The 27,502-nt window shown below is 46.5% G+C and overlaps 1 protein-coding gene across 2 annotated transcripts in view; it reads left to right on the plus strand.

Annotated features, from left to right (window-relative positions):
- The first annotated feature begins 798 nt into the window (after positions 1-798).
- The window catches only part of SH3GL3 (SH3 domain containing GRB2 like 3, endophilin A3), a 48,120-nt gene continuing 21,416 nt past the window's right edge, over positions 799-27,502 (plus strand). The window contains exons 1-4 of one of the 2 annotated variants that reach the window (XM_081839216.1): positions 800-1,016; positions 25,641-25,709; positions 25,809-25,874; positions 26,919-26,991. Coding sequence is in view for 1 of the 2 variants with exons in the window: in XM_081839215.1 (XP_081695341.1) it covers positions 972-1,016; positions 25,641-25,709; positions 26,919-26,991 (187 nt within the window). In the remaining variant the exon portion in view is untranslated. Of the gene's footprint in view, positions 1,017-25,640; positions 25,710-25,808; positions 25,875-26,918; positions 26,992-27,502 lie in introns of both variants that reach the window. The other variant, XM_081839215.1, reaches the window with a different exon arrangement.

The following is a 27,502-nucleotide window of genomic DNA, read 5'->3' on the forward strand; positions in this document are numbered from 1 at the left end:
ATTGTTGCTCATGGCTTTTCCTGTGTCATAGTCTCTTAATATTGCCGTGTGCTTTTAAAAAATATATATATGGCTGCTTTAGACAATGAATTAGAACGGTGAAATAGAAATCTACTCGCAAAACTAAGTAAGCAAAGTGAGTAACTGCACGGAACCACCCACGACCGCTCCCAGCAGAAGGTCACATGTGGTCTTTGCAGGATAAAGGCCAGAGTTAAGCGGCTGCAGAAGCCCAGTTCTTGCGCCGCCCTGAACACGCGATAAACGGCGGCTGAGAAACCCTCGCACCGCCCTCGTGCGGTCTCCAAACAGGCAGGCTCAGCTGCTGGGAACACGTGCCAGCAAACCCGGGCTTGCTGCTGCGTTACGTGTGAAACGGCCCTGAGCTTACTTTGCAGTTGCTGCAGATTTGCAAATTTTAGAAATGAAAATAAGAATCCAGCTGCCTCCTTGACCTCGAACAGCCTTCTTTCTTAAGCCCCTAGAAAGCATCGGGAGGCCCCCTCCGCCGCCCGAGCAGCAAAGGCGCCCTCCGCCTCGCCTTCCTCGCTCGCGCACCCGCGTCTCTCGCTTCCGACGTGGCGCCTCCCGCACGCGGAGCTCCATCTTCCCTCGCCGTCTCTAAGCGATAACGGAGCGTGGGCGTCCCCGCCAAGTTCTCTCCGGGTTTGTTTTTTTGCTTAGGTTCCAGCGAACCGACCAATAGCCGAGCGAGCTGCCTTCCGTCTCATTTGCATAGTCGTCGCCGTTGGCCAATGGGCGGGCGTGCAGCGTGTTTGGAATGCTCTGGTCCTCCCCTGCGCGCTCTCCCGGGTGGCGACGGAGCGGGCGGCTGCCTTGGCAGAGCAGCCCGAGGAGGAAAGCTCTTGCCAGCTGCTCGGCCGGGGCATCGGCCCTGGAAACGCCTCCGCTTTCCCTTGGCTGGAGACTCCTCCGCGTGCAGCTCTTGCTGCGCCCGGAGCGGAGGGATCATGTCGGTGGCGGGCCTGAAGAAGCAGTTCCACAAAGCCAGCCAGGTAAGAGAAGCTTTAGGCGCTGAGGAAGATGGTTTGTTTGGTAGAAACCTTGCAACCCTCCGTGCCAGGCTCGGAGGAATTGCATAGCACTTTTTATCACCTGCTCTTTTATGTCGGGTCTTATCTATAGCTCCGTATTGCCTACACGGACTGGCAGCAGCCAATCCGACCTGAAGATGCTGGCTGTGGTTGAACCCGGGACCTTTGATCTGCAGAGTAGGTGCTCTGCGTTTCCCCAGTGAATTGCTCCACCTGAGGATCTCGGGGGGGGGGGGTTGCTGCCCGTTGGATTTCCCGATCAGATTTTCCTGGGTGCATTGGACCTGGGCTCTTCTCCTGGGCCATTTTGCACATTATGTGGAAGTGAATTTGTGTTTGCTCAGAAAAGAGTTGTACCAGTCACCGGTCCCCCATGGACCCCTGTAGCCAGATGCGTATTTTGCAAATGCCAAGCTTGTGATGTTTGTACATATTTAGGGAACACATCGTTGTTTGCAGAGAGAGAGAGAAAATGTGGGGAGAGGTGAAGAAAGGAAGTCCAGATATCGCTTTGGGCAATCCTTTTCCTGCTCTCCCAGGCGTAGCAACTCCTTTGCCATATCCAGTTTACCTCTTGGGTAACGCCTCTCAGGGAATTCAACTTTTCCCCTCCTCTGGAGGTGACCATGCTTACTCTGGATTAAGCTCTGTTATTGTATGATGGAACTCGCTCTTAAGTAAGCAACCTATATCTGTTTAATTCTTCCATCTTCCGTGCCATAATAGCATTGGAGGGGTGGTTATTATTTCTGATTCTGTATTTCCAGGCCTCACTAGCTCTTGTGCTAGGTGCTGTATTTGTATGCCATTAAGCCCATGTTTCTGTGTTGTCCACCCCTCGCTCCATAGTCCTCCTTAGTCTAACACATGAGAATTAAACAGACCATCTTGGATGATTGGGTTGGGTGCCCATTATATGCTAATAATGTTGGTTGGTAGCTCTCCAGATCAACATGCTGGTTGGTTTGTAGGAGGTTCTGTGATGTGTGTTTTCCAGTGCTTCGTGCTTTGGAGGGGATATTGTGTTTTTGGTTTAGATTTGCTGCGGATTTGTATTTTTCTGAAAGAGAAGTCCTGTTTGCCTCTCTCAGCCTCCCTCAATCCTGGATGTCAGAGATGGGCAGCCTTGAGCTGTCCTGGCCTCTGTGTGTGGCCCTCAGAACCCTCACATCACTCACCAGCCCTGTTTCACATCCTCCTTGAGCATTTATGGAAGACTGGAACAAATGTGGGCTTTCAGTCCTGGTGTCTTTGGCTTGTTTAAGGGTGCAAGAGGTGGACTAAAAAAGGTTCCCTACCCTTGTCGTACGTTAGTGAATGGACTTCATAATCCTCTACAGACTTTTATATACCCGTTACCTTTTTTTCCATCTGCAAGGATGCTGTTCTCTTCTTCTTTACAGACATTTGGTTGTATCTCTTCCTCTCTATTTACTCCCTAACCCTTCACAAATAAATCGCCCCTTCTTTCCTCTAAGGCTGGTTTCCTTTTCTTCCATTGCCAAAGAGAAAGGTATCTTCGTATTACCGTATTTTTCGCTCTATAGGACGCACCAGACCATAGGATGCACCTTGTTTTAGAGGGGGAGAACAAGAAAAAAAAATTCTCCCCCCCTCTGCTCAGCGGCCCTTCAGCGAAGCGGGAGGAGAAACGGAGCCCCTACCATTTCTCCTCCCGCTTGGCTGAAGGGGCGCTGCGCAGCTCTCCCTCTCTGCTGAAGCCCGGAGAGTCTTGCTCTCTCGGCTTCAGTGAAAGGAACCTGAAGCCTCCGGAGTGCAGCGGGAACTCGTGCTGCTCTCCGAAGGCTTCAGCAAAAGCAACATGAAGCCTCCGGAGCACGGAGGGAGCTCTCCCTCTGCGCTTCGGAGGCTTTGCGTTGCTATCGCTGAAGCCAGGGAGCCTGCCTTCGCTCCATAGGACGCATACACATTTCCCCTTAAATTCTGGAGGGGAAAAAGTGCGTCCTATAGAGTGAAAAATACGGTAATTCTTTGCAGCATGCTTAGGTGGTGGTTTGTTGTGCTGCAAAGCTTTAAAGTGATTTGAAATGATCCAGTCCATCTTGGTGTTGGAAACTGCCTTATACCGAGTCAGAGCCTTGGTCTATTTAGCTCAGTGATGTCTGCACTGATTGGCAGGAGCTCTTCAGGGTCTCATGCAGGTACTCTTTCCTAGTCCTACCTGGAGATGCCAGGAATCGAACCTTCTGCGTGTCAATGTGACCATTTGGCCACAAATGGTCAAATTGTGAGAGTGCCTTTCAAACTTGGGCTTCTAAAACAGACCTCTAACTTGCCAACAGTTTGTTAATTAGATATATATTCCACCTTTCTTCCAAGGATCTCAAGGGCACATACCTGATTCTTCTCCCCGACCCCACCCCAGTTTTCCCAATTCTGTGATAGTTTAGGCCAAGAAATAGTTGACTGGCCCAAAGTCAACTATTTCCAATCCAATCATTTATTGTGTTTGACTAAAAGCCATTACAAATTTGATTACATATCCAGCAAGTCAATTAAAGCTGCTAAAAGAAATCCAGAGATATACATCCACTTACAATAAGTCAAATTAATGAATTGCCTGCACAGTCGATGGCATTGTCTTTTATATAGCTAGTGCAAATACTTTTAGCAGCTTTAGCAAATAGGGCTGTTTTGTTTGTGACCAGCGGATCGCAATCAGATAATATATTTTCACATCAGAGTTCTGACCCTATAGCGGTGCCAACATCTGTTCTAAAAATCTCTTTCTGGGGTTTTGATAGAGCTGACAATGGAGTATATAATGGGGGAGATCTTCTACCTCACCTACCCCACAAATACAAAGTCTTAAATGTCTTGGAACTTTTCCGTATCTTCCACTTAAGACTGATGTAGGCATTGTTTGAAAACGGGGAGCTGTAAATGCAGTTCTCAGGGAGGCAAAGGTAAGTGACTGCAAGAATTGAGCTTTGGTGTGGTTAAAGGTAAAGGACCCCTAACCATTAGGTCCAGTCGTAACCGACTCTGGGGTTGCGGCACTCATCTCGCTTTACTGGCCGAGGGAGCCGGCGTACAGCTTCCGGGTCATGTGGCCAGCATGACTAAGCCGCTTCTGGCGAACCAGAGCAGCGCACGGAAACGCCGTTTACCTTCCTGCCAGACTGGGACCTATTTATCTACTTGTACTGGTGTGCTTTTGAACTGCTAGGTTGGCAGAAGCAGGGACCGAGCAACGGGAGCTCACCCCGTTGTGGGGATTCAAACCGCCGACCTTCTGATCAGTAAGTCCTAGGCTCTGTGGTTTAACCCACAGCGCCACCCGCGTCCCTTGGTGTGGTTAGATTTCAGCAAATAGTACCAATGAGAGAATTTTGAGATATGGATTAGAGATAAATATTGCTCGTTATCCTGTTTATAAATCCAAATCCAATCCTGAGGAGGCTTTTAATTAAAGTCATCTAGTTTCATGGATGAGTGGCAATTTGAACCTTAGCCTTCCCCATCTTAGTCTACCCATCTGGACTATAGTGTGTGAAAACAAGATGAACTGGCTTGCAACTCTTTGCATGTTGGTATAGTGGCATTCCTTCCCCTTCTGGTTGAGAATGTACTGCAAATAAATGACTAACATAGGCATGTGTGGGCAGAGATGCCTGTAAAATGGTTTCAAATGACTTTGGTGATAAGTTTTTTTTCTGGGCTCAATTAGCAGGCTGCTCAGACTTGTCTAAGCTCCTTTTGTTCCCTTAAACCTTTGTGTTGCACAGTTTTCTGGTGGGATTTGATCACATATAATTGAAGGGGAAGGCATCCGTCCGGTTGTGCCGATGCAAGTGTACCATGGCATTTCTTCTTTCTCCCAGCGGTCCTCCCTCCTTTGGTCACTGCTGTGGATACACAACCTGACTGATCCAGGCACGGCGGTCATCTGCAAGGGATTTCCACATGGGGGGCGGGATTGATGTTGCCAGCCTTTGTGTCATGTTTGCAGACATCTTCGTAATGCTGAGTTTGTCTGCCAATGGACCTGGTGCCGGAAACCAGATCCCCATACAGCATGTCCTTGGGGATCCTGTCATCTTCCATTCTGTGGGCATGATCAAGCCAGCATAGACGTCATTGAGGCAGAAGTGTAAATATGCTGGGAATCTGAGCTTGGAGAGTACATATTGGACTCACACTGTCCATGGAGGCCCAGATCAATTCTGTGTCCAGGGCAGCTGTTTATCAGATCCATCTGGTACGCAGGCTGAGACCCTACCTGCCCGCGGACTGTCTCGCCAGAGTGGTGCATGCTCTGGTTGGACTACTGCAATGTGCACCTTTGAAGGTGACCCGGAAACTACAACAAATCCAGAATGCGGCAGCTAGACTGGTGACGGCTGCCGAGACCACATAACACCGGTCTTGAAAGACCTACATTGGCTCCCAGTATGTTTCCGAGCACAATTCAAAGTGCTGGTGCTGACCTTTAAAGCCCTAAATGGCCTCGGTCCAGGATACCGGAAGGAACGTCTCCACCTCCATCATTCTGCCTGGACATTGAGGTCCAGCGCCGAGGGCCTTCTGGCGGTTCTTTCATTGCGAGAAGCAAAGCTACAGGGAACTAGGCAGAGGGCCTTCTCGGTAGTGGCGCCCGCCTGTGGAACGCCCTCCCATGAGATGTCAAAGAGATGAACAACTACCTGACATTCAGAAGACATCTTAAGGCAGCCCTGTTCACTTCCATAAACCAGCATGTTCAACACTCAAGCCTGGTAGATCTTCATCTTGGTACAGTGGTGCCTCGCAAGACGAAATTAATTCGTTCCACAAGTTTTTTCTTCTTGCGAGTTTTTCGTCTTGCGAAGCACGGTTTCCCATAGGAATGCATTGAAAATCAATTAATGCGTTCCTAGGGAGACCGCCTTCAGACCAGGTCCGGGGACAGTCTGTCCCCGGACCTCTTCTGAAGGCTGGCGGGGGGGGGGAGAAGGACTTTTCTCCCCACCGCCAGCCTTCAGAACAGCCTTCTGAAGGCTGGCGGTGGGAAGAAAAGCCCTTCTCCCGCCGCCAGCCTTCAGAAGAGTTCCTGCAGGGCTGCCTAGGCTGCGGATAGCAGCCTGCTGCCTGGCGCGAGGGGCGCTCTGCTTCAGGGGCGCGGGGCAGACATTCGCAGCTTGGGGAGCCCTGCAGGACTTCCCCGCAGGGCTCTCCAAGCTGCGGATAGGGGCAGCAGGCTGCTATCCGCAGCCTTGAGAGCCCTGCGGGGAACTCTTCTGAAGGCTGGCGGTGGGGAGGAAAACCTTCCTCCTGCCGCAAGCCTTCAGGACAGGTCCGGGAACAGAGGGGAAGGTGCGCAGCTTCTCCTCTCTTCCCGGGGCTTGCGGTGGGAGGAAGGTTCCCCGCTGTCCCCGGAGATTTCCCTATGGGCTTCCGTCTTGCGAAGCAAGCCCATAGGGAAATTCGTCTTGCGAAGCCGCTAAAAAATCGGAAAACCCTTTCGTCTTGCGGGTTTTTCGTTTAGCGAGGCATTCGTCTTGCGGGGCACCACCGTCTTCGATGTTATTTTCCCATACCCTTCTGGAGGGGCGAGCCATTGCCGTAGCTGCCTTGCCAATATGCTTGACCAGCTCAGCTTTGATTGAGCTGGTTATGGTGCAGCCCAGGTCAACAGAATCATCTACCACCTCAAGCGTGTGGTCACCAGTGCTGATGCGTGGAGACTGGGATAGAGGACTCAGCTACACTGAGTCAATTACAGACATACCTTGGAAGTTGAACATTCGACTTCCAAAATGTTTGGGAACCAAGGCATGGCTTCTGGTTGGCTGCAGGAAGTTCCTGCAGCTAATCGGAAGCTGCGGAAGTCACGTCGGACGTTCGGGTTCCAAAGAACAACTGGAACAATCACTTCTGGTTTTCTGGTTTTTGATCGTTCAGGAGCCACTAGAGAGAGGTCTGCTTGAATTGTTTGCTGCAGTGCTTTTTATTACACAGCAACCAAGTGTTTTGCTTATGTGAAGGATACGTTTGTCCACTTACTCCCCGCTCAGAAGCTTAAAACTAATGAGGAGCCACTTTTTTGGGTGCTGGGCAGGGGGAATTTGACATTTAATTTAATTACATTCAGGGCTTGCCCACACTTCTGCTTGTCTTGCGCATAGAAAGCTCGGGTCCCATGCTTTCTAGTAGACAGGTCTGAGTGGTTTTTCCTTTGTCCTACCACTTTCCCCAAGCAAAACTGATTGATGATTGTTCCCATTCAGCAGTAAACAGCAGGTTTTCCCAAGAGAAAGACAAGCCCTAAGAAATTGTGATTGCGATTGAGCCCTAAGGAAAGTTTTAAGCTTGATGGTTACTCACACAAGGCACAATACTTAGTTTCAGACAAATGCTCCTAACAGAAAACTTTAAACTTTAAAACCTCAGCACTCTTACTAAAACTAGACTTGGGATACACGCTCCCTCCCTAGAATGACTATTACTGTTACTATACCAGCAACACTTCTCCAGCCTCTAGGATTTTTATTTTCCCCTCAGGAAACCAAACCAGGATGCCCTCCCTAGCTAACCCCTATAATCCCTATCAGCACAGGTCTCTTTCTCCCCAGGTCCCTATTTGACTGGCTGACAATCCCCATCTAACAGTGGGGCTACCTTTGAAGGTGACTCGGAAACTGCAATTCATCCAGAATGCGGCAGCTAGACTGGTGGCTGGGAGTGGCCACCGAGACCATATAACACCGGTCCTGAAAGACCTACATTGGCTCCCAGTACGTTTCCGAGCACAATTCAAAGTGTTGGTGCTGACCTTTAAAGCCATAAATGGCCTCAGCCCAGTATACCTGAAGGAGCGTCTCCACCCCATCACTCAGCCGAGGGCCTTCTGGCGGTTACAGGGAACCAGGCTGAGGGCCTTCTGGGTAGTGTCACCTGCCTTGTGGAACGTCCTCCCAGCAGATGTCAATGAAATAAACAACTATCTGACTTTTAGAAGACATCTGAAGGGACCCCTGTTTAGGGGAGGATAAAAGATGTTTGATCTTTTATCGTGTTTTGAATGTACTGTTGGGAGCCACCAAGAGTGGCTGGGGAAACCCAGCCAGATGGGTGGGGTATAAATAAATTATTATTATTATTATTATTATTATTATTATTATTATTATTATTATTACAGGGCAGTTCACAAGATAAAAATGCAACATACTTTTAGAATGCTACATGAAGTTTCCCTTTTGATCAATCTTGCATCGTTATAACACCCTTAACACTGCGAGGGTATTACTTGTTTCCTTTCACAGGCTGGCTTTCAGGTTTTGTTTGTTTGTTTGTTAAGGCTTTCGTAATAGAAAAAAAAAGAAAACATTTCAGAAGTAAGATCAGGTCCTTCCTGATCAACTGCAAGTTCTATTTGCTTAAAGCAGCCTTTCCCAATCTGGTGCTCTCTGGATATTGTTAGATTCCAACTCGCAAGGGGCATTTCTGATTCCCTCACCTTCTCTGTCCACCTATTCTGCAACTCAGGGTCCCCACACCCTCCATAAACTGGCTTGTCTTGGAAAGGAGGATGCAAAAAGTCTAATGCAGCTGCAGAAACTTCCCTGCAGTTCTCTGGACCCCTGGAGAATGCCTAGTGGGCTGGGATTGGGGCTCCGCAAAGCGATCTAGGTGAGACAGGTACAGGAGCCCTGAGAGAACAAAGCGTTGGCAACGCAAGAAGGGAGTCAACCCATATTCAGCTTCTGCATATTCAGCTGGCCCTGCCTACCCCAACTTCCCCTGAACCTTCTACTGGGGTCTTCTCCCTTCTTCCACCCTCCTCCCACTAGTAACTGCCTCTTTCCCCTCAGCCACCACGTGCGTTTGTGACATCACAGGAAGTTTGTAGCCAGCGGCAACTGCTAGACTTGCATCTGCACAGCCTCCCATCCCGGTACTGGGAAGGGGAATGTCATGAACGTTACTTAGATGTATTTAGAAATTCATTGATTTAGAAGTAGAAGATGGTTTGCTTAAGCTCTGTTGCTTTCATGGGTGCTTTTGGGGAAAGCCTCATCAACTTCTGACATCCATGAAAGGCAAACACAGATACGGTGCAGGGAATGGCCCTCATTTAACAGCATCATCCAGGCATCTCCACTGACCAGCCTGCCAACTTCCACCCATGAATATCCAGTGGTTCATTCACTCAGAGGAGAGCCAACACCACTCTCTGAACATGTAATTCCCAGGAATGCCGTGTCTGGTGGGTGACCTGCGTCTACTCTCCAGCATCAATTCACAAATATCCACACAGCTTTTGTCAACAGCCTTCTGAAGGTGAATTTCAGTCAGCTTACATGCACAAACCTCAGCCCTGCAACATCCTGGGCTTCCACATGCTAATCATATCAGCTTCCTTTTCCCTTTTTTCATTTTATAACACAAATAAAGAACACAAACAAAACAACAAACAATACAAACAAATTCTTATCATATCCTTATTTTTCTAAACATTGTTAAGTGGGCTTCCCCAACTCCCACCTATCTGATTTTCATTTTACTTCATCTTTAGCTGTTTACATATGTCATAGTTTCTAACCCATCTTTTTTTTTAAAAAAACAAAATAACTTCACATTTTATCACTTACAAATAATACTATTTTAAAATACACTATCTTCTACTTCTAACCCTACAGCCTATATCCACTTCCAAAGCTATTCAAAGATTTAAATATTAATCACATTAGCTTCCGTCCAGCAACAACTGCCAGCAGCGGCGGAGCGTATGCCCGTGCTGCCCAGGGCAGGCGCACTCCTGAGGGGGGCGTGGCATGGAGAGTGCCCTCCCAGGCGCGGGATAGCCACTTGGATGCCTGGAGCAGCACATGCGCCCTGCAGCCGGGGGCAGAGCGAGCCACCCATGGTGGACATTCGGTGCACCACCTGCGACTCTCAAGCTATCAAAAGAGGGAAGGGGGAATTCCACAGCTCAGGGTAGGCTTGGAAGTTGCGGGTGGGCGGCACGCCAAATATCACCCCCCTCAGTGAGGGCACCCGGGGCGGACTGCCCCTACACCCCTGACTGCCAGCTTCTGCCAGGTCCATCGCTTCCACGCCACAATCCTGCCCAGCAGGTACGCTTGCCTTCTCGTTGCTTCACTGCATCCCATTGATGGATGATTACTTCCTTCCATCTGCCTCTTTGCCTCCCTGTGGAAGGAGGCACCAAGTGTTGAATAACACTGCTGTTGTCCACTGTGTCCTCCTCAAGCTTTTGCCTCGGCATTCCCCTTGGGCTGCTTTTGTATATCCACTGAGCTGCCATGTGCTTTTGTGACATCACAGGAGGTCCACAGCCAATAGCAGCAGCTGGGGAGGCATCATCATCATCACCTCCTCAGGCCTCACAGTGATAGGTGCAGCTCAGCAGCCATTTGCCCCTTGGCTACACCCTGGATATAGTTGAGGGTTTACACATTCTTTTGAATGTCTAAGGAGGGACAGCACTGAAGGGAGAACAATCCATCACCATACCCATGGGTATTCATTCTGCAGCATTATTAATATTATTATTATTATTATTATTATTATTATTATTATTATTATTATATTTTTCGCTCCATAAGACACACTTTTTTCTTCCTTGTAATGTGGTTGCAAAGCACGGGTCCACATGTATCCTCAGGATTTTTGCATTGGGTCACCCCAAATTCACCATCAGATCACATAGCATGTCCATGGCTACAGTCTGCACCCAAAAAAACACACATCCACTGTGGCGTGGGGCCACAATGGGGTGGGGGGCACTTTCCACTGTCGAAGTCTTCATGTGTGCTGGCTACATGCTGTCCACTCCTGACCTTTCAAGTGGTGAGCACAGAGATCTCCAAGGAGTGTCTTAACAGCATTCAGGCAAGCATGGATAGAATCTCCCTGCTGACCCAAGAACTTGATTCATGCAAAGTGGGGTCTCCTGGATCATTGATGACAGGCCCAGAACATGCACTGCACTTTGTTTGGAGCTCCCCATGTTCTTCTTCTGGGCAGGGAGCTGCAGTTAGATGCCTTATCTTTAAACACATATCTCAGTACAGAGATATGTTTCGGGTCCTAGTTCCATCAAGACACACTCCTTGCAGCAAAAATTCCTCCCATGTTCATATCTCCTTTACTGAATTGGGACAAATGAATGCAATTCTTCCCCCCAAAAAACAACAGCAGTGAAAATGGCTGCAAAACATTTATGCTGCAGCATGTCTGGAGAGTTGTCAACAGTGCCTGTGAACGTGTCGCCTGTGGAAATATCTGTTTTCCAAAATAGGAATGGCTCAGCCTCTCTTACATGATAGATTTAATTAGTCCTGGTCTATATGAACTCTGTGAAACAGGGTGTATCTACATTAAAAAAAAAAACCAAAACCATTGCCTTTGCGGTGATTAAATTTGACCTCTTCCCAACAGGGTGTCTATAAAATTAGGGATGTGAAACAATGGGGGTTTAAGCCTCCTGCTGCGCAGGCCCACGCACTGGGGCAGCATCTTCTGCTAAAACAATTTAAAGATTTTGACCCCCTGCTGGTTTGCAAGCTAGCAGAGCATTGATGCTGCGTAAACATTTGCCATCTGGGAGCTCTAGAGGAGCAGCTGTTGAGGCTGGTGGTAGGTGGATTGCAGAAGGATTCATCTATGTAAAGGTCCTCCATTGGAAAAATGGGCCCACGATTGCTCCTAACTGTGGGGAACAACTGTTTAACAGAAGATGTTATTTCAGCAGCAGCGAGTTTTCACGTTCCCCCAGAACTCTGCATCAGGCGAAAGGTTACACAGACTAGGAAGTGGATAGGAGATGAGGACAAAATCGAAAATTTGAAAAAAGTACAAAAATGTAGACTGGATGTTTCACCATTCTGAAGTTTTAGTCTCAGCTACAGGGTGGATATTGCTACAGTCACACTATATATTTAAAGCACTACAAAGGAACCTTAAAAAGTCGTGATTTCCCCCAGAGAATTCTGGGTCATTATATTTACTGGTGTCTGAAGTTTATACCCTGCTTTTTGATGGTTGATCATTCCAATTCTTGAGTTTCTCAGATAAGTACAGTGCTTACACTTTGTTCCCAGTTACATATAGACCACATTCACACTATGATACCACTTTAAACAGTCATGGCTCTCCCCCCCCCCAAGAATTATGGGAACAGTGATTAGTTAAAGAAGACACCTATATACCTCCAGAGCTACAGTTCCAAGAGTGTTTAATAATGAACTTCTCTTCCCATGGAACTCTGGGAATTGTAGTTCTGTTAGGGGAATTGGGTTCTTTTAACAGCTCTCAGCAGGGACGTGGATGGTGCTGTAGGTTAAACCACAGAGCCTAGGACTTGCCGATCAGAAGGTCAGCAGTTCGAATCCCCGCAACGGGGTGAGCTTCCTTTGCTCGGTCCCAGCTCCTGCCAACCTAGCAGTTCAAAAGCACGTCAAAGTGCAAGTAGATAAATAGGTACCACTCTGGCGGGAAGGTAAACGGCGTTTCCGTGCGCTGCTCTGGTTTGCCAGAAGCGGCTTAGTCATGCTGGCCACATGACCCGGAAGCTGTATGCCAGCTCCCTCGGCCGATAAAGCGAGATGAGCGCCGCAACCCCAGAGTCGGTCACGACTGGACCTAATGGTCAGGGGTCCCTTTACCTTTACTAACAACTCTCAGCACCTTTAACAAACTACAGCTTCCAGGATTCTTTAAACGTTTTTCTTTTGGGGAAGCAATGTGCATTGCTTGTACTTCAAATATATCGTGTTCACGGTGGTGCTTGTTGATGGCAAACACCAATTTTTGTGCCAATGAATTCTGTAAATTAATGATGTGCTGTGTGGAGGAGTTTATTTCTTGTCCTATATCTCCTGTCAGCTCCATTAGATGACCCTCAGCTTCTGGTTACTCTTGAAAGGAGCAAAAGTGCTCTTTCCTTCTCTGCACCAGCGTCATTTATAAACCTCTGTCATACTGCAAATGAAAGAGATTTGAAGACTGTTTACAAATCAGATTTCTCTGTGGTTGCTTGGAAGCTATTCAGAACATGCCCAGTTATTCCAAGCAAATGTATGGTGTCGGTTTAAGTTAAGTTGGCAAAATAGAAGTGAATTCTGAAAGGGGAGATGAGAATGCACAAAAGGAGCAGTTGGAAGAATGAAAGGTGAGCTTGCCTCAGGAAGCATATGATTCCTGCTGAGCTTTCTTTTAAAACCCTCAGAACAAAGACTCTGGATTGATCAAAGGCTGCACAAAAGAAGAAGCTAAGAAAAAGTGTCGCACTTGGAATGCTGTGCACAATTCTGGTTGAAAGGACATTGAAGAGCTGTAAAGCGACAAATCTGCTCCACTTCCCCAGTGGGAGGGAGTTGCGGTGGACCACGTAGCCACCCACTCCCCACCGGGGGGGGGGCCAGGGGACTTTGTCCCCCATTGCCTGGGGGATCCCAGCTACGTCAGAGCCCAGCCAGCCAATCCGCTGGCCAGGGGGTGTGGCCGGGGCCGTTTAAATGGAGGAGCGAGCCAGAGGACTTCCTCTTTGGCTCACCTTCCTCAATCACCCGCCCTTCCTCCCTATTTTGCAGGTTAGGCAATGGCCTTGCTATGGACTTCGGTTGGTCGCCTTGGTTGTCCGAGGGGCCTGGTAGGAATTTTTCCACTTGGCAAATTGGCACTGGCCACTTGGTTTTCGCCTACCTCGTAGCAATCGTCACAACTTTGTTAGGGTTGCGGTTAGGCATTGTTTGACCTTGTGTGGGGGAGGGGAGGTGTGGCTATCACCTGCCCCTCCATGCTTAAGGGTATTCCGTTAAAGGAATCTGGGGGTGTTGATCTAGTCTGAAGCCCGGCTGGGGGCTAGGGCCTTGACACGCCCCTGATGGGAACACCAGGGGGAGCTCGAGTTGGTATGCATCAACAGGGCTCCCCCTACCGGTGGTTTACCCTTACCGGACTTCCTGCACATTTTAGAGTCATAGAATTGCAGAGCTGGAAGGGACCCTGAGAATCATCTCGTCCAACTTCTGGAATATGCAGCTGTCCTATATGGGGATCGAACCTGCAACCTTAGCGTTATCAGCACCAGGCTCCAACCAACTGAGCTATCCAGCAGGACCATTCAACACTTAAATTTCACCCATGGCTTAAATGGCTTCTCCCTTTCATCTTGCTGCAACTGATTTTCCTTTCTGGCTAGTCATATTTTTAGATCGACAACTACCGTGTTTTTCGCTCTATAAGACGCACCAGAACCACAAGACGCACCTAGTTTTGGAGGAGGAAAACAAGAAAAAAAATATTCTGAATCTCAGAAGCCAGAACAGCAAGAGGGATCGCTGTGCAGTGAAAGCAGCAATCCTTCTTGCTGTTCTGGCTTCTGCGATAGCTGCGCATCCTGCATTTGCTCCATAAGATGCTCACACATTTCCCCTTACTTTTTAGGAGGGAAAAAGTAAGTCTTATAGAGCAAAAAATACGGTATGTCTTGGTTTGGTTAAAAAACTAATAGACATAGGCTGGGTTTACAGATGTCTGCTTCTATATCCTTTTTATTTATGGATCTGTCAAGCTGCAAGTTAAGGGTAGAGCTTGTTTTTTAAACTCCACTTCCAATTACCTGTCAAAGTTCCTTAATCAACATGAATTTTTGGGCCAGAGAATGCCCTATGGACTAACTGGGCCTTTCATGAATAATGCAACACAGTTGCAGAGATGTTAGGGAGCCAATGATCTTGCAAGTTCCCAAGAATTTTAAGAATCGCCATCTTGCTTGCACCTGGCTCTTTCCAATGCTGTCCAGCATTCTTTGATTCCATAAACTCGTTAAGAATTAGATGTACGATCTGCCATACATTACATTACTGGATCCAAAAATCTATGTCTTTCAGCAGTTTTGGGTCCCTTAATAAGGTCCACATTGGAGAGAGTCATTCTTTCTGTAAATCATCAATGCGCAGAGAGCATAGCAGGAAAATTGCAGGGAGGGAATTGAATGCGTATACTATTTATTTAAAATATTTCTTAGCCAGCCTTGATCAAAAAGATTCCTAAGTGGTGTACAAAACTGTGAATAAAACTATTTACCCAACATAGAAATACAACATATAAGCATAGGCAAAAATAAGAGGCAAAGTAAACATGTAAAATTAAAGAGCAGGGTAAGGCAAAGTACTGATTAAAATGTCATCTGAACTTCCTGGGTAAAGAAGAGGGTTTCAACCTGGCACTGAAAATACTGTAATATCAGCATGCCGTATTAAGAGCACAAGTCTCCAAAAGAGCATTTTTGGTGAATGGTTTCTTCTGCAATACTGCCTCTAACTCTGTTTGCCTCCAGACAGTCAGTATTTTGCAAGATGGATTCAAGGGCATACAGGAAATTTAGGCTTTTGCACAATTAAAGTGGATTAAAGCACTTTAAGGGACGCGGGTGGTGCTGTGGGTTAAACCACAGAGCCTAGGACTTGCTGATCAGAAGGTCGGCGGTTCGAATCCCCGTGACGGGGTGAGCTCCCATTGCCTGGACCCAGCTCCTGCCAACCTAGCAGTTCGAAAGCATGTCAAAGTGCAAGTAGATAAATAGGTACCACTCCGGTGGGAAGGTAAACGGCATTTCCGTGTGCTGCTCTGTTTCGCCAGAAGCGGCTTAGTCATGCTGGCCACATGATCCGGAAGCTGTACGCCAGCTCCCTCAGCCAGTAAAGCGAGATGAGCACCGCAACCCCAGAGTCATCCGCGACTGGACCTAATAGTCAGGGGTCCCTTTACCTTTAAAGCACTTTAGCACAGCACATCCACATTCCGACTAAACATCAGGAAGAACTTTCTGATAGTAAAAGCTAATCGACAGTGGAACAGACTCCCTGGGAAGGTAGTGGACTGCCCTTCCTTACAGGTTTTCAAGCAGAGGTTGGAGGATCATCTGTCATGGATGCTTTAGCTGAGATTCCTGCATTGCAGGGGGTTGGACTAGAATGATCATTGGAATCATATAATTCCATGATTCTAAGCAGGTTGTCTGGAGGAGCCCTTAATCTGTACACAGTGACCGCTCCCTGCATAAAACGGGGGGCGACCTTTGCGTGGACACGCGCAGCCCCTGGATCTGGAGCGGCTCCATTCAGCATAGGCTTGGCTTTGCCTTCCCCCAGGTGGGATACCTGGAGGTCTCCGCCTACCTCAGTCAGTTGTCCAACCCCACCTGGGGGAATTGTTGCCAAGGAGACCAGGCCAGGTAGGGGAGGGATTACCTGCCCACACAATAGTGGGAGGATCTTCCCTGGGAATCCTCACTTGGCTCCAGAGCTTCTCCCACCCTACCCACCCTCAGTTAATGTCTTAGTTTGCAGGTTAACTTTCCTTCACAGGTTTTGCAAGTTAACTTTTCTTCACAGGTATGCGGGCACTGCTACGTTAAGGTCGCTGTTAAAGGGCCGGAAAGGAATTTCCCTGCATTGGCAGGTTTCGCCTTTCCCGTAGCAAAACGTCACAACTTTGGCGGTATCAGGCCTTGGGCGGAATCCTTTAGTCCATCTTCCTCTTTGCAGCAGCGATACCAGGGTTCCCCGTTAAAGGGGTTTCTGAAGGGAGGCTTTGACCGTACGCCAAAAGGTCGTCATTGCTCTCCCCTGTGGCGGCGGCGTAACGGGGGCGGCTATCTCTGTTTGAACATATGTTCTCCAGAGCCGGCCTATCTCCCCCCCCCCCCACTGGATAACCCTGATGCTCCCTAGGTCCCTGGCTGGGGACTGGGGAGGGAGAACGCCCAATGCCTGAGCCAAGGTCTACCCACATTTGAAATTTAATAAAGTTGTGGCCAATTTAATCCCATAGCACGTTGTCTTGAGTCATTATTCCACATGACGGGGGGGACCGCTCGGGATCTGGGGACTCTGCCTGTCCACGCAAAACTGTATTCCTAAAGAAATGTATTTTACTGGCTCCAGACACTAGTTCTATAGCACAGGCTTGAGAGACAGTCGCCTCCATCTTTGCCCCATCTTTTTGTGCCTGCCAAACAGCCGTGTCATGCTTATGAGAATATTTTATTTTCTAGTTAATTATGCTGTTTTAAATGTGCATTTTATATTTGACTTCACTTAGCAATGGTGTGTTTTTTTTGAAATGTTTAAGATTTTTTTTGTTAACTTTGTTTGTGTTTGATATGTATTCTGTAGTTGACCTTTGCAATGTTTTATTTTGAAATCTTTAAGATAATATTTTAGTATTCTGTTAATTATGTTGCTTTGACGATATACTCTATATTTGACTTCCTTCGGAAATGTTTGATTCTGGATTGTTTTATTGATGATTTAATATGCTGTAAACCGCTTTGAGATTTTTCTTAAAAATATAAAGCTGTAGAGAAATGAAATAAATAATATAAAATAATAATAATAATAATCTCCAACCAAACCCCAGATGACTCTTCACCAAGTGAATGTCTTATTGTGTTGTATCAGGTTGGACCATCATATAGATTCATATGGTTCCTTTAGTTAAATTAACAGTGGCAACTCTCTGTTCCTCTCTTTAAGTTCCCCTCTTCTCATATTTGTTTATGTGTTGCTATTTGGAACTGAAAGTGACCTACATGAGGTTCCTGTCCAGGCATTGAGCAGACCTGGGCCTGCTTAGATTCAGAAAGGTAGTTCTTGTGGGTTTCTACAGACTATGCCAGAGTGTAAATTTCTGGTTTCCTCCATCAATTCTGTTTGCTAGAAATGACTAACCAATGACTTCCTGAAATGTTAGGCATCTCTTCTCCCCACCCCCATTTTGCGATTTCACATATCACTGAATAGTAAATCATCCAGGCAAGACAGTAGGGATTTGTCAAGGAAGTCTTGAAGATTTCAGAGTACAAAGTACTTTTTTGTTGTGTGAGAAGAATAAGCATCAGCAGTCGAGTTATTCCAAAAGATCCATGTGGCACAGCCTGGCGGAAACTGACTCCTTCCCTGGAAAGTGCAAAATGGTGTTATCGTCACAGAACCTTGCTTGATTCGCTTGTCGACAAAAATGTTCTTTGTGTGCCTGTGCTCTATCTGAAATTTTGCTGCGTAGCTGTCCCAGTTAAGCTAACTGCATTTAACACAAGAGAGAACCAGGCACCATACTGGTTTCAGGAGTGTGAGAAAGGCCCTTTTGACACATGGTCCTAAATGCATGGAAACCCCTTTTCTGAATGTGGCTTGCTCTCGGTCACATGGAATTAACGCTCTTCTCCTGATGGGGTGTGCAGATTTTGTTGTTTCGAATCATGCCATTGAATTATGGGAGTTGTGATCTGGCAACATCTAGATCAGCCTTTCTCAACCTTTGGTCCCCAGATGCAGCTGGACTCTAACTCCCTTCATCCCAACTAGCAGGACCAGTGGTCAGGGATGATGGGAGTTGTAGTCCAGTAACACCCGGGGGGTGTCCCAAGGTTTAGAAAGGTTGCTCTAGATACTACCAGATCACAGCTTTCACAATCCTTTACTCTATAATAATAATAATAATAATAATAATAATAATAATAATAATAATAATTTATTTATACCCCGCCCATCTGGCTGAGTTTCCCCAGCCACTCTGGGCAGTTCCCAGTCAAATGTTAAAAACAGTACAGCACTAAATATTAAAAACTTCCCTAAACAGGGCTGCCTTCAGATGTCTTTTAAAGATAGGACAGCTGCTTATTTCCTTCACATCTGAAGGGAGGGTGTTCCACAGGGTGGGCGCCACTACCGAGAAGGCCCTCTGTCTGGTTACCTTTAACGATCCTGCTTAGTGGTGATAGGAATTGGAGCCCCACAACATTGTGGGGGGGGGCATAAGCTCTGATTTTTATCTAGGCCTGTAGTAAACTTGCTTACTGCTTGCAAGCAAAAGATGGGGTTAGTCTACTGAGGCCTCTGGACCATGTATCAGTGGTGCTGTGGGAAAATATCTCAACAACCAAAAGGCAGCAAGGTCACAGTGACACAAAACAAATCACTTGCTACAACAGAAGGGAGAGCGCCTGGTGCATCAAATAAGATTTCTTGCCAGCTTTTTGCCTTGAAAGCGAGAGAGGAACAACACATCATTTTGCATCTGTCTCCTCCCCCCTTTATTATCTAATTCCCAGACAAATGCTGGGCATCTTTTTTCCTCCCTTGTGATGTTCTGCTAGAGTTCCTTGTGTGTTGGCGTCATTTTCTATTTTCCATTTTCAAGGTAGAGGAATTTCTAAACAAATATAACCCAGGCTCCTTGTTTGGTAGAATGCCACAATGGCAGGTCAATAAACACCCTCTTGCAAGCAGACTTAACAGGAGCAAGGCTCTTTTTATAGCTTGGCAGTGAAGTGGGGAAGCGTTGTAAAAGAGACAAGGCAAAGCAAACCAAAAAAAGGAGAGGTGTTGGAGGTTGCAAGCATTTGGTTATAATGGGCTGCAGGGCCAGGCCGAGATATTTTGGCACCTGAGATGAACCACAAAATGGCTCTTTCCTCCTGTCAGGGAACAAGGGCTGAGCAAAGATCTGCATCAGGAACAAGGGTGGGAGGAGACCAGCAGTGGCTCCTATTTGCCAAGAGGCCACTGTGGAGGTGGCATGGGGGCTGCCAAGGAGACAACAGATCCAGCCTCCAAGCAGCTGATGATGCCACATGCGGCAGCAGGAACAGGCGGCGCATTCCTTGGAACATGGGTAGGCAAACTAAGGCCCGGGGGCTGGATCCGGCCCAATTGCCTTCTAAATCTGGCCCGCAGACGGTCTGGGAATTAGCGTGATTTTACATGAGTAGAATGTGTGCTTTTATTTAAAATGCATCTCTGGGTTATTTGTGGGGGCATAGGAATTCGTTCATCCCCCCCCAAAATAGTCTGGCCCCCCACAAGGTCTGAGGGACAGTGGACTGGCCCCCTTCTGAAAAAGTTTGCTGATTCCTGCTTGGAGGCTTGAACTGCTGCCCCATGGATCCTGCCGCCTGAGGCGCATAATAAATAAATAATAATAATAATAATTTTATTGTTTATACCTCGCCTACCTGGCTGGGTTTCCCCAACTACTCCGGGCAGCTTCCAGCAAAATATATGTATATAAAAATGTCAGACATTAAAAACTTCCCTAAATAGGGCTGCCGTCAGGTGTTTTCTAGAAGTTGTGTAATTTTTTATCTCCCTGACATGTAATGGGAGGGCGGTCCACAAGGAGGGTGCCACTGCAGAGAAGGCCCTCTGCCTGGTTCCCTGTAACTTTATGTCTCTCAGTGAGGGTGAAGTGTAGGCGGGTTCCCATGAGGCAAGACGCGGTGATAGCAGCAAGAACCTTTATTGAACCACATAACTGGGAAATGGGGGCAAAGCAACTGCTTATATACATTCCTGAAAGCCGGGGCCACTCCCACTCCTAACGTGATTGGCTGTCTAAACTTCCAAGCTGCGAATCACAACTCAGAGTTCAAGGGCCAATGGCAGAGGCCTAAATCCTGAAATGTTCTGTAACTGGATATCTTGCATTGAATCATAACACAGGAGCTCAGAATCCTTAGTCTAGACTGAAGCTCAGGCAAACACAGACCACTGAATACATAACAGAGGGAACTGCCAGAAGACCTTGGAAGTGGACCTCAGTGTCCGGGCTGAATGATGGAGGTGGAGACACTCCTTCAGGTATACTGGGCCAAGGCTGTTTAGGGCTTTAAAGGTGAATTGTGTTTGGAAACATACTGGGAGCCAGTGAAAATCCTTTAGGACTGGTGCTATGTTGTCTCAGTGGCCACTTCCACTCAAGAGTCTAGCTGCTGCATTTTGGATTAATTGTAGTTTCCGAGTCACCTTCAAAGGTTGTCCCAGGGAGAGAGCATTGCAGTAATCGAAGCAGGAGATAACCAGAGCATGCACCACTCTGGCAAGACAGTCCGCGGGCAGGTAGGGTCTCAGCCTGCGTACCACGTGGAGCTGGTAGACAGCCGCCCTGGACACAGAATTGACCTGCGCCTTCATGGACAGCTGGGAGTCCAAAATGACTCCCAAAATAAATACAGAAATGATAAAGAAGATGTTAAAAATGATAAGAGAATAACAATGTTGGATATAAAGAACCTAATATGAAGATATAATAAAACAAGCAGGGGAAATTATTATGTAAAAAACCAGAAGAGGAAGTTGAGGGAAGTCGGGGGAGGGGGAGGGGGAAGTTGGGGGAATTGTATTATTTTTCTGTTATATGAAATGTTAATACTATGTTAAAAATGTGAAACTTAATAAAAAGTATTTAAAACACACACACAAAATGACTCCTAGGCTCCGCATCTGGTCCTTCAGGGGCACAGTTACCCTGTTCAGGACCAGGGTGTCCTCCACACCTACCTGCCTCCTATCCCCCCAAAACAGTACTTCTGTCTTGTCAGGATTCTTATTTTATATAAATTTTTATTAGTTTTTTAACATACCATTTTCAACAATAATTAAACATACTTTTACATCTTACTCAATTTTTTTTTTACTTCCATCAGTCCTGTCTGAAAATTTTCCAATCTAATCTCTTAGTATGCATTTTTTATTTTCCCTATTACATTTCAAACTTATAACCAATATCTCTATCTTTTTCTACTTTGTAACACCGTATATTTCTCCTTACAAAACTTCTTGTAGTCCTACTAGCATAATTTGTTGATTACAGCTGTTCTTCAAATAATTCGTATACCTCTTCCAATCTTCTCTAAATCTCTGGTCCCACAGGTTTCGAATCCTTCCTGTCATTTTGTCCAATTCTGGACATTAATTTCGCTGTCTTGTCAGGATTCAACCTCAAACTGTTAGCCACCATCCATCCTCCAACCGCCTCCAGACACACACAGGACCTTCACCGCCTTTGCTGGTTCTGATTTAAAGGAGAGGTAGAGCTGGGTATCATCCGCATACTGATGAACACCCAGCCCAAACCCCCTGTTGATCTCTTGCAGCAGCTTCACGTAGGTGTTACAAAGCATGGGGGAGAGGACAGATCCCTAAAGGCATTTGCAGCTAAAGAAGCAGCAAGCAACTCCTTGCGTGAGCTGAACAACTTCCGGTTGTGCATGTTAACGGAAAAATCTGAGGGCTCACTTGGACAAAAACAAAGACACCAACCAGGATAACTTGGAGCAAAGCAGCAGCCTGTAGGCTTGGCCTTTATTGAATACTGTCGCGACAGGACTCCCACCCACAACAAGCTGAAGCAAAATGGAAGCCCAGAACAAAAGAAGACCCCAACTTTTATTAGTTACTAATTCCCCAAACTACACCTCTAAGACTACATCACAACTACATCACAAAAAGGGAGGGGGTGAGGGAGGAGTTGTGGTAACCTGAGTTTCCTGTCACCTGGCTGGTTCCTCCTTCCCCCCCTCCCCATGAGTACTTCCCAGGTGACAAGGGGGAGATTGCAGTTTCCTGCCCCCAGAGGGAAGAGCTAATCATTGTCCTTTGTTCCAGTCCGTTCTGAATCCACTCCCAAATGCAAGTTCTTTGTGATCTTGATGGTCTTCTGTCTAGGACCATCAGAGTTGGCATAGCAACTGGGCAGGGCCTCCTGTGTATATGCTGGTAAGCTCAAGGGATTATGGCTGGCCTGTATCAAACCTTCCCCATTTTGTAGTCCTTCCTTCATGGAGTAAAATAAAAGTGGAACAGTGCAGATCTGATGTATGGTTGAATCTACGAATTTATAACAGAAGCGTAGCGTATGTAGTGTGTATGTGTGTGAAGTTTGTACAAACTGAATGATTGGGGGGGGGATTTTCCTGCGACATGCAATAGGACTTTCTTGCCTTCTTTGCAGAAGTATAATTTAGCATAAAGTGCTCCTTGTCTGCTGTGGCCAGCAGTCTTGAGACATTGAGCAGGACCATAATATCACTTTCTGCCGGATCCTTTTCAGCTGGAGACTCCAGGAATTGAACACAGAACACTCTACAGTGGTGCCTCGCAAGACGAAATTAATCCGTTCCGCGAGTCTCTTCGTCTTGCGGTTTTTTCGTCTTGCGAAGCACGGCTATTAGCGGCTTAACAGCTTAGCGGCTATTAACGGCTTAGCGGCTATTAATGGCTTAGCGGCTTTAAGAAAAAGGAAACAAACTCGCAAGAACTTGCAAGACGTTTCGTCTTGCGAAGCAAGCCCATAGGGAAATTCGTCTTGCGAAGCACCTCAAAAAACGGAAAACTCTTTCGTCTAGCAAGTTTTTCGTCTTGCGTGGCATTCGTCTTGCGGGGCACCACTGTTTGTGGAAAAGTACATGCTCTACCAACGAGCAACAGATCTTCTTTTCTTTTGCACAGATTGCCTCTTGGAGCTTTAACCAACCTGGTGCCCGCTAGATGCTTTTGAACTACAAATCCCATCAGCCCTGGCCTGGCTGGGACTGATAGGAATTACATCCCCAAGCATGTGGACAGTACCAGGGTGGTGAAGGCTGGGTTCCTGGATGGACAAACCACAGAACACATTCCTGCGGACGGCTAATGTCAATGGTTCTTTTGTTACCCATATCACATGCTTTATAACACACACACACAAACAGTTCGAAATTGTATCTTTTGAGAAAGAAGCTTGCCTCTTTTTTGAGAATCTCGACAGTGTAGCAGATTAAGTGCTCAGGAATGCCTTGTTTTGCTTAGATTGTGAGCTGTTGGTCCCCTTATCGCTTGGCCTGCACCGTGAAAGTGATCAGCCAGAAACTGGCTCGGTGCATCCCCCAGCTGAGGTTTCTTGCCTTGAAGTACCGTCTTTTTCGCTCTATAAGACACACCAGACCCTAAGACGCACCTAGTTTTTGGAGGAGGAAAACAAGAAAAATAATATTCTGAATCTCAGAAGCCAGAACAGCAAGAGGGATCGCTGCACAGTGAAAGCAGCAATTCCTCTTGCTGTTCTGGCTTCTGGGATAGCTGTGCAGCCTGCATTCGCTCCATAAGACGCACACACATTTCCCCTTACTTTTTAGGAGGGAAAAAGTGAGTCTTATAGAGCAAAAAATACGGTATATCTTTAAGACACCCTTTTGGCTTCTGGGTGGAACAGAGCTGCCACCCGGAGGCAGTAAAACGGGAGAAGAATGTCATGTTACTGCAGCTGTGAGCGCGTGCTCTAATTGATGCCTTTGGCTCTGTAATCAAACTGTGTTGTGAAGCTCCTTCCAGTAATTTCTGTATGGTGTGCCTGGATAGACTAGAACAGCGAGTGTGGTGGGGGGGGAATAAATCAGATGATTAAGGGCATGTGTTAGCCCTAAGCACCTCCCTCCACTTGATCTAGTCTCCTATGCCAGGGGGAGAGGAATTCCACATTGGGTGTAAATGGATCATCCAGTCACGCCTGGTGCTGAGATACAGCCAAATTACTGTATTTTTCCATCTATAAGACTCCCCCGTGTATAAGATGCCCCCTATTTTGTGGGACTCAGATTTATGAAAATGGGGAGAGATGGTCCAGAGTATAAGACACCTCCTAATTTTTGACATTATTTTTTAGGGAAAAACCTAGCCTTATACATGGGAAAATACGGTGTGTGAATCAAAGCACATCCTTTGATATGTGCACTTATCTGTATTTCCCAATGCTCTTCTCCAGCCAAGTAATACGTATATAAATGCATATACTACTAAGGTATTGTGTGCATTAAAATGCATGCATTAGTGAAAATAATTTACAGAAATGCGGTCAGCTCAGTTGGTTAGAGCATGGTGGGGATAACGCCAAAGTCACGGGTTTGATACCTGTACGGGTGCAGGTAAATTGGTCCCATGCTAGAGCATGAGATTCTTAATCCTGGGGATGTGATTCGAACCCCACATTGGGCAAAAGATTCCTGCATTGCAGGGGGTTAGACTAGATGACGCATGGGGTCCCTTCTTTTTTTTCTAAAAAAAATTATTCATTTTATAACACAAATAAACAATACAAACAGAAATACAAACATTCCAAACAAATTCTTGTCTTATCCTTATTTTTTCTAAACATTGTTAAGTGAGCTTACCCAAGCCCCCCCCCCCAATCTGATTTTCATTTTACCTCATCTTTAGCAGTTTCATATATCATAATTTTTAACCATTTTTTTATCACACTTACATGGGGTCCCTTCTAACACTGTGATTGCATCATTCTACCACTCTATCATTATATTAGCGGGGATTGCTCTGGAATGATGTGTATATTAGACAAAGTTGCATGCAGTCAAGAGCACTAAAGCACTAAAAAGTTAATTGATTTTCAAGACAGGTTTAAAATAAAAACGTTGGAAACTGAAAATGTGGAGAATTGGAGAGAGGGGGAAATGGGAAAATGAAACTGATAGGTTTTCCCATTCCTAATGGCTTCCAGCCATGATGGCTTTCTCCATTATGAGAGGTTGCATACCTGTGGGTACCAGTCATTTGGGAACAGCAGCAGACAGAGCAGTTGCCCTCCTGCCCTTCTTGTGGACTTTGCATAGGCAAAAATGACTGACAGATGGGCCTCTGCTCTGACCCACTGCACTCTCCAATATTTAAAGGGGACTCCTGATTTTGACAGGATTTGTGTGGCGTCTCCTACATTTTTTCTAGCCTTATGTGCAGCTTTTGTTTCATGCTATATAAGTGCTTTTCTTTTTTTCTGCAGCTATTCAGTGAAAAAATCAGCGGAGTGGAAGGAACAAAACTCGATGAAGATTTCCATGAGATGGAACGGGTAAGACAAGCCTAAGGAAATGCTTAAAGATTGTTGCTAAACACATGCCCTTGGGTCCAGATGATAAAGTAAGGTTTCTCTACCTTCCTTCCTTTCCAGTCTAGAGTCTACACTCCCAACATGGCTGTACCGCATGAGTATTCAGATCACGTGAACCTGTTCTAGGTCCAATTTATATTTTTATGTATGAGTTAGATGTGTATGTTTTTGTTTTTCCTTCAAGTTGCTCAGGGTTACAAAGGCGGATCTTTCTAATTTTTCCTTCACAACAAGGTAGGAAGAAATAGATATTTGACTTGAGTGCAGATCCTCGCTCGTGAATTAGTGCTATTCACTTCCATTGCACCATATCAGTATAGTAAAATAAACTTGCCATGTTATAAGGAAAATAACTACGGAGTGTGGGGTGAGATTATAGAAAGAAGCAAATATTGTTTACCTGAAATGAAAGCCTACCATTCTAACAGCTAGGCATTCTTACCAGCTCTACTATTGGACGCAGGTGGCACTAAACCACTGAGTCTCTTGGGCTTGCCGATCAGAAGGTCGGTGGTTCGAATCCCCATGACGGAATGAGTCCCTGTCGCACTGTCCCAGCTCCTGCTAACCTAGCTGTTTGATAGCATGCCAGTGCAAGTAGATAAATAGGTACCAATGTGGCAGGAAGGTAAATGGTGTTTCCGTGTGCTCTGGCTTCTGTCACAGTGTCCTGTTGTGCCAGAAGTGGTTTAGTCATGCTGGCCACATGACCTGGAAAGCTGTCTGTGGACAAACGCTGGCTCCCTCGGCCTGAAAGCGAGATGTGCGCCGCAACCCCATAGTCACCTTTGACTGGGTCCAGGGGTCCTTTATTTTTACCTTTACTACTGGACAGAATACATATATGTCCATCTTGCCATGATCTCATTTTGTCACACACTTGTCCCAGTTTTACTTTGTTCTGAGATGTGGAACCTGTGACCCTCCTGACATTGCTGGACTACAACTCCCACCTTCCTAGACGATTGGCCTTGATGGTTGGGACTGATGGGAGTTGTCTTCCAACAGCATCTGGAAGGCCAGATGTTCTCCATCTCTGACTTAGTTGACTGGATGCCTTCTCTGGTTATTTCCATAGAACGCGCAGTCTTTTATGGTGCATCTGAACGGAGTGATAACAGGCATTTCGATGAAATTTTCCTTAAAAGCCTTGATATGTTTGTATTGCAGAAGATTGACATCACCAACAAAGCTGTGGCAGAACTCCTGTCAAAGTCCACTGAATATCTGCAACCTAATCCAGGTAAATAGAGATGATTCCAATAGCCTCTTCCAGATGTTTCACTGCAAATCCAGGTCATCAGATCTGCTCCAAGCACGCCTTGCTTGGCTTCTGGGCACAACAACCTATTATGGCTGGATGCTTTTGTACCATGAAATCTCTGATCCCTCTACCTGCCAGTAGCTCCTCTATAAGGGAAATCCAGTTCAGTTCTGTTTTGTTCTGTCACTTCAGTGCAGACACACCGTGCAATTTTTCTTCTTCTGGTTCCATCCATTGGATGGGGATGGTGCTAGTCCATCTTACCTCCATGGCTGCTCTTTCGTACTCCCAGCATCCAAACACTGGATGTCATTCTTCCATCAGGAGTTATACAGGTCATAATCAACACACTCTGGTCTGCTATGGCAAGAGCCTGTATGCAAGCAGATGGCAGAGTTTGAAGGTTCTACAACAAAAGAATCCAATGCAACAGTTGATTCTTGTAGTGCAGTCTATTGCATAACAATCTTTAGCGATGTACTGCCGTAAC

Source organism: Podarcis erhardii (genome assembly GCF_964252035.2).
Source record: "Podarcis erhardii genome assembly, chromosome: 14".
Taxonomy (NCBI): Eukaryota; Metazoa; Chordata; class Lepidosauria; order Squamata; family Lacertidae; genus Podarcis; species Podarcis erhardii.